Source organism: Morchella sextelata (genome assembly GCF_020137385.1).
Source record: "Morchella sextelata strain SCLS chromosome Unknown scls_14, whole genome shotgun sequence".
NCBI lineage: Eukaryota > Fungi > Ascomycota > Pezizomycetes > Pezizales > Morchellaceae > Morchella > Morchella sextelata.
In genome coordinates this window covers 281364-288833 of record NW_025408629.1, presented here as the reverse complement: position 1 = coordinate 288833, position 7470 = coordinate 281364, and the positions used below count along the sequence as shown (strand labels likewise).

The 7470-nt window shown below is 45.7% G+C and overlaps 3 protein-coding genes across 3 annotated transcripts; 2 read left to right on the top strand and 1 right to left on the bottom strand.

Annotated features, from left to right (window-relative positions):
• Positions 1–702: 702 nt before the first annotated feature.
• On the bottom strand, positions 703–1939 carry H6S33_002948 (uncharacterized protein; the record flags this gene model as incomplete). The annotated part of the gene is made up of 7 exons (XM_044834723.1): positions 703–1021; positions 1073–1337; positions 1398–1549; positions 1610–1686; positions 1749–1787; positions 1845–1877; positions 1937–1939. 7 exons carry the CDS (start codon positions 1937–1939, stop codon positions 703–705), a joined length of 888 nt encoding a protein of 295 aa, XP_044692155.1.
• Positions 1940–2667: 728 nt separating this feature from the next.
• H6S33_002947 (uncharacterized protein) lies at positions 2668–3927 on the top strand (the record flags this gene model as incomplete). The annotated part of the gene is made up of 4 exons (XM_044834722.1): positions 2668–2738; positions 2789–3160; positions 3351–3801; positions 3856–3927. The coding sequence occupies 4 exons, from the start codon at positions 2668–2670 to the stop codon at positions 3925–3927; spliced, it is 966 nt and encodes a 321-aa protein (XP_044692154.1).
• Positions 3928–5112: 1185 nt separating this feature from the next.
• H6S33_002946 (uncharacterized protein) lies at positions 5113–6078 on the top strand (the record flags this gene model as incomplete). The annotated part of the gene is made up of 4 exons (XM_044834721.1): positions 5113–5170; positions 5417–5659; positions 5809–5912; positions 5974–6078. 4 exons carry the CDS (start codon positions 5113–5115, stop codon positions 6076–6078), a joined length of 510 nt encoding a protein of 169 aa, XP_044692153.1.
• Positions 6079–7470: the final 1392 nt, after the last annotated feature.

The following is a 7470-nucleotide window of genomic DNA, read 5'->3' as shown; positions in this document are numbered from 1 at the left end:
ACGTATAATTTGTATAAGCCTAGTTTCCTAGTTGAAGTCATCAAATAGCTAAATATCCCAAAGAAGCACAGACGGCGGGTCAGTTTTGATAATCATTGGAAGCCATCCCGTGGATATTTTTGAAGGTTTGTAGGCGTTCAAATGTGGTCTGTAGACACCCCCAGGGGGTCTACAGATTTGTGGTGAGCCGTTTCTACGCAAGATCTGTAATTTATCTTCAAGGCCCCAGGTTTGAACATCTTCAGAATATCCACGGGATGACTTCCGTTGGTCCTCGATCGTGCTGCATGCGCATCTAGGAGTATATATTTGTTACCAATAAGTCTAACGCGTGGTCACTTAATGAGATGTTGTTCCTTATCTAGATGCTCCTTGTAGCTTCACCAGTGCCTCCAGGTCCGCGAGTCTAAAGAAGAATCATTGGGGTTAATTGGGACGACAAAATACTCCGGACAGTTTGAAGTCCGACCGAGTGATATTACATGAAGAAAACGACAATCATAATTACAGTATCACAACATCTCACTCGAACTTGACATTGAGCCATATTTTGCAAGGAATAACCCGAGAACTTCTTACTACTTTTTCCTTACCCACAACTGCCGAGAACCACTACCCCGAGAGAAAGAGAGAAAAAAAAGAAATATATAAATAAAAGCATTATTAACGCCCACACAATATATCTAATAGCCCGCTGACGTTTTACTCCTCTACACTTTCAACCTTTTCCCACTCGCCCTTGAGGGTTTCTTTCCAGAGTGTGACCTTGTTGTCACCACCACTGACGGCTAGAACGTTTCCGCTCAAACTCCAAGAGACGCGCCACAACACAGTCTCAAAAGGAATAACCTTCTTTGTCCATGTGTTTCCGTTTTCGGATGTCCAGATGATGACTGTTTTGTCTTGGGATGCGGTAGCGATATAGGACTTTTGCAAGATCGATGGAGCCCATGCTACGTCGCGGACCCAGTCTGTGTGGCCCTCAAGAGTACACTCTTCGATATAGTTTCCAACATCGGGACTTTTCTATGTCAGTCTGGGGTAATTTAAATGTTTCGAGTGATGGACTCACCTGTAACTCCAGATCTTGACAAGGTTATCACTCCCACCAGTGACGAATCTACGCTGGGCGGTAGGAGTAGGGTTGGATTGTACTACACTGCCCGGTAGCGTGGTTGGTGCCCAAGAGACAGCGTTGCAGCCGATCACATGTGCGCTAAAGAGCTTGGTATCCCATGACGCATCGTCTTTGAATTCGAGGACAGAGACCTTTCCGTCAGATGAGGCGCATGCGAGGACAGCACCAGCTTCGTGGGGGGCCCACTGGACAGAATTTACTGTTCGGTATTAGCTAGGGCAAGGGCGGGTGGGGGAGGGGATAGTGCTCGGGAAATTACCGGAGGCGTGGTGGTTGGCGTGCTCAAAAATCTTCTGCCAAACTCCTTGACGCTCTTGCCAAATTATGACTTTGCCATCGTAAGATGCGGAAGCGAGAATGTTGCCGAATTTGGGATGAGCCCAGGAGACTTGCCAGACGGGACCTTCGTGACTTTGAGGACGCGTATTAGTAAGCTTAGAGAAGCGATATTAGAGATAGTGGGGCAATTACCCGCGGAGAGTCTCAAGCAGACGGTGATTATCGCCGGTGATCTCGAATATCTTGATAGTTTTGTCGGAGGAGCAAGTCTAAGGAGGTGTTAGTAGGTATCCCGATGGAGGGGGGTGTCATTGTCGAGGACTCGACATACAGCTAAACGCTTGCCGTAGTAGTCCAGAGCACAGTCGTGCTAGAGCGCGAGTGTCAGTACAGCTTCTCGACGGCTAGGGATGGTTAAGCAACTCACGATCATGTCATCGTGAAGATTAGATAGCTGTGTCTAGAGACGGTATTCAAGTCAGTGATCGGAAATGTCAGTTTGGTGTTAAGATGAGGTACCATATTGAAGGTAAATGAAAATTCCGAGCTTCAGAAGGAGATTGGAGGTGCTGCAGGTACAGTTGATGGAACAAACGGGGTAATTGTGATATGGTGTCTTTAAGTTGAGGCGACGTTAACTTTGTGGTCCCTGGCCCAGTTCGGCGCGTTACCCGGTCGATAGGTCTAAATAAGGGTTATGTGCCAAGGGTTTGTTTGGTTCATCCTAACGGTAAGTTGACACCAGGATTCCTTTATGCTACTCAATTGCATTTTCATAAGCTTATTCTCTGTATCAGTGATCGAGGATACATGGCTGTTGTTTGTACAGATGGTCAGAGTGCATGTACCTACATGTATTAGTAGCTACAGCATACCTTCCTAGAGCCTCTGTCTGATAGGTAGTTTCTCCATAACACAGCACAGGACATGTGAAACGAGCTATAAAACACAGAATATACTTAAAATTGTATTCACTTGGACTCACTTCGTTCCGCTACTCTTTATATTGTGAGCGCAAAAATACCCCAATTTCGGAAATCGCCCATTTCCACCAGCTCATTGCCAAGCCACTCGTATCGATAAGGCTGACCCCACTAACTACATAAGTTTTCTTCCCTCGCGCGATCATCACTTTTTTGATCAACAATCTTCCGCTCCCCACACCTACACCCCACCACAAACTACTGCCTTTGAAGCTCTGTGCTAATCCTCATCGCACTGATCCTCCATACACATATTCCACCGTAAGGATGACTTCAAACTCCATAAAACTTCTCACGGGAAACTCTCATCCCGAACTCGCGAAGATGGTCGCCGATAGGTCCTCTTACCCTTCTTCCCTCCGTCCGTAGCCCCACTGACTCATTGTAGACTCGGGGTTGATCTTCTTGACATGTCGGTCTTCAAATACTCGAACCAGGAGACCTCCGTCGTCATGCGCGAATCAGTCCGCGACGAAGATGTCTTCATCATTCAGACCACAAAGCCCGGTGAAGAACTCAATGACGGTTTAATGGAGCTTCTCATCATAATTAAAGCTTGTAAAACCGCATCGGCCCGTCGCATTACAGCCGTTATGCCCAATTTCCCCTATGCAAGACAGGATAAGAAGGATAAGTCAAGAGCGCCGATTAGTGCGAAGCTTGTGGCGAATATGCTACAGAGGGCAGGTTGTGATCATGTCATTACAATGGACTTGCACGCAAGTCAAATCCAAGGGTTTTTTGATGTTCCGGTTGACAAGTGAGTGGTTCCCCCCCTTGTTTTCAAAGGTGATGGAAGGGGTGATATTCCTTTGTTGTCACTTCACATGCACCCTCTTCGTCACGATTTGTTAAATAACAAGCGTGAAATTACGTTTTCAAATTTCCATAACTTCCTGGTTCTACATTCCACTGTGTTCTAAAGCACAAATACTAATCAACCTCCTCAGCCTCTACGCGGAACCTGCGACCCTCCGTTACATCCGTGAAAACTTCGACTACAAGAATGCCGTCATCGTCTCCCCCGATGCCGGTGGTGCCAAACGTGCGACAGCGCTTGCTGACCGTCTCGACCTGAATTTTGCGCTCATCCACAAGGAGCGTTCCAGGCCGAACGAGGTCAGCCGAATGACACTAGTTGGTGATGTTGACAAGAAAATTGCTATTCTAGTCGACGATATGGCTGATACCTGTGGAACTCTCGTCAAAGCGGCGGACGTACTGGTTGCAAACGGCGCAAAGGAGGTTGTTGCAATCGTCACGCACGGAATTCTGTCGGGAAGTGCATGTGCAAAGATCAACGCCAGTAGGCTGAGCAAGGTGGTGGTTACGAATACTGTACCACATGCAGAGAAGAAGAAGTCGTGCCCTAAGTTGGACACCATCGACATCGCACCTACTGTTTGTTGCCTTTGACCTCCATTACAGATAACAATTCGCTAATGAACTATCTAGCTCGCGGAAGCTTGCAGGAGAACCCACAACGGCGAAAGTGTATCCTTCCTTTTCCACCATGCTCCAGTCTAGACACATAATCTTAAATCCCAACTTTATTCTCTTCTTTTCCTTTTCAGCCACTTAATTCTCCCCTCTATTCATTTTGACTTTGGGAGCGCCATATTTTCCTTTTTTCTGTCATGGCGAGGCGTAACTTGTACTACGAGACATGTCATGATACCGATGTATTTTTCTTTTCTTTTCTGGCCTTTAGCTGTGTTCGATTATCTCTGAAAGATAAAAGTTGTTTTCTTTCCTTCTTAGCTACTCTTCGGGTAGAAGCTACATACAAAAACAGTTGCATATGATAGAAGATGTTGGAGCGATCGAGCGATCTTTTATGAAGCAATTGTTTGCCCCTAGACCGACCGTTGAGCCGAAGCCAGCCGTTGGATCCTTGCAGTGCCGAGAGGTTTACCCATAGCCTCTAAACACAATAAAGCTTAGATCAATAATTGGGTTTGGAATTGCATGTATGTATTTCCTTCACACCGCATGATTGTTATGGGTGTTTGTGATTTGATAAGTTAACGATTCCTATATTTCTAGAGACTCTCTCCTTCAACATAGAGTAGTTAAGTCCCATGATATAAAACCAGCCAGGGGGTTATCTCGAAGTTTATGGAGGGACATACTCTACGTATTAGACTCCTGGCTATGATTAGATATGGCTGAAATTAGATGGTAGTTACGAAGCAAGTAGTTTCTGAGCACATATACCCATATGAACGAAGAAATCCCGATTTATAGGTTGTTATAGGATAGAAATCCAATCTGGCTACGCGAGTATTTGAAGCTGAAGGTAGAGTCGGGAATTCAGGATACTGATAACCAACATCATCAATTGTCACTCGATGGTTCTCTAGCATGTATTTTAAGGCGTTTGAAACATATAATCACTTTTCCGAATCCAAGCCCTCTTAGACCACTATTCCATGACTATTCCAAGGCGTGGAATTTGGTTATTTTGCTGTTGTTGTGCATCACGTGATAGAAATGATGACATAAGCCACAGAAAACCGAGTTTGGCCGATTTTTTTTTTTTTTTCCTTGTGCAGCAGCGCTTGAGATTTCCTGATTATGGTGACGCACCTTGCAACGCCAACCCACCAGCACCGCTCACAACCCCCTCCATTACCGGCCCCACCAAACCTACTACTACTATCACCACCAAACGACTGAACTTATAAGTTCAAGAAAATAATAATAGAAAAGATGCAGACATCGACGATGGTAGTGACAGGCGTGGCGACGCTGTTTGCGCTTGGAGGTGGTGAGTTGCACCCGTTCCACCTATCTATGGCTAGAGCGAAACATTTCGTTCTTTATCCCGTTTTTCTCCGATTTTGCTGATATGTATCTGTGCCATCAATTACAGCTTGTAAGTTCCCTTACTGTTTTCTCCTGCGATAGATAGAACCTCTCATCTACGATTGATTGATTGGGTCGTTTTATTCTGCTTTATTGCACCCCCGCAGTAGTTTCGCACTGCTGGTTGGCTGTAACTAACCCAGGCCAGACGCATTCTACTTTGACTACAAACGTCGCAACGACCCCGAATTCCGGAAGGCCCTGAAGCGCGACAAGAAGCGCCATGCTAAGACCCAGAAGCTCCAGGCCGAAGCCGCACATGCTGAGCAGCGACAGACACTCATTGCTTCAGTCAGGAATGCGCAGTTGGATGGTTTCCCGACAGATGTTGAGGAGAAGGAGGCCTTTTTCATGACCGAGGTTGCCCAGGGAGAGGCTTTGTGCCAAGAAGGTTCGTTTTCTTTTTTCCTTCAGGATTAATCTGTTTTGGGGGCTTGTTTTTGAAGGATGTTTGGGTGGGGGCGTTGGAATGACCGGATGAATTACATGATTGGCGGAAATTCGTTACTCTTACAGGACTAATATATCTACCAACATTAGGACCTGAAAAGGCTCTTGAGGCAGCTCTGTCCTTCTACAAGGCCCTGAAGGTCTACCCTCAACCAAAGGACCTTATCAGCATCTACGACAAGACAGTACCCAAGGTATATATATTCACCACCGATGATTCGGTAGGGCACCTGACTAATCAGCGCTTCCTCATAGCACGTCCTCGACATTCTCGCAGAAATGATCGCCCTTGACGGCTCGATTGCATTCGGCGGATCCTCCGTAGGCTCAGGACACGATAACCCGACTGGTGTCGAATAAACCATCACCTTCCCTATAGAAAAGGCGAGCGAGAAACTCACATAACAGAAAGAAATTTGGAAATAAACGCCAACCTACAAAAAAAAAATTGTAAAACCTACTTGTATTTTTCTTCTTAGCATTATTCACATCTACCGATCGATAAATTGGGCTTCTACAACTTTCACCCCCTCCTCTTCAACTTGGCCGCTCTCTATGATGAAAACTCACCTTGAAATTTTACGTATTGTTTTTGTTTTTGGTCAAAGGAAAAAACTGCAATAAACCCCCCGGGGGGGGGGGGGGGGAGGCGGAGAAAGTGGAAGAAAGGTGGTAAGAAGAAAGCAGCCAAGAGGAACCAAACTATCAACTCTCCTGTCTATGTTGTAAATAGAAACTTTCCTTCCTTTTCATTTCATGTTCATTTTTCTGGTAGAGATAAAGGAGATATGGATCATGATCAATCACTCATCGCCCTGGCCTTTCTAACGCCTTTTGTTCTAGTGTTGAGTCTAATGGAGAACGCAGCTTTAACTAACACCAGGGTGTTAGGCCAGAAGATGCCCAGAAAGGTTGGGGGGTCAGTCAAATTATTTCTTAACTTGGCGGCAGTGTTATCCACGATACAATTCATATATTTGTGGAGTATGGCATTCCCCGTGAATTCTCCGGAGGTGATACCAAAGCTCTGGATAGCTTTTGAACCAACTCCATGACATATTCGAGAAATACTTGTATCAATCAAAGATATGCTGTTTCTCCCCCCCTTTGTGTATCGGGAATATTTCATTGGTGGATTTCAAGTCGAGGGTCTGTGGTTCTTGCATATCGATTGAACACATCAAATAGAAAGAAAGAGCCAGCCGCCCGCAAGGCAGAGCTCGAGATATCTAGATGTACGCCTCCATCTCTGTTTATAGAGAGTCGCAAGTTGGATTTGTAGGTACCAAGGGACTCAAGATAGCCACACATGCCTGGCTCCACTTGTTGGCACCCGAAATTATAGTCATACGCATACGCATAGAAGTTACTCTCATAGTGGTAGGTACCCCGACCTATCATCTTGCTATCCGCTACCCAAACCTTTGCAAACTTGCGCTGAGAAGCTTTCTGCCACCATGGTGCTCTCCCCTCTTTGCTTGGGAAGATTATAAGTTCGGGAAGGATTCGATGTGATGGCGTCAAACCCGGGCCCTAGATATTTCAAAAGCCTTGGTTATTTTTTCTTTTGCCTGCCATAGGGTAGGTAGGCCGCGGCGTCAGATCAAGATGGACGAATTGTACACACGGAGGAGGAAAACTCATTCTCCTACATGATTTATATAGTTCAGGCAGAACAAACGAAGCAGCAAGTGGATCCGGAATACGTGTAAAAAAAAAAAAAGAGGGTGTTTGCATGGATATTAAGAACGA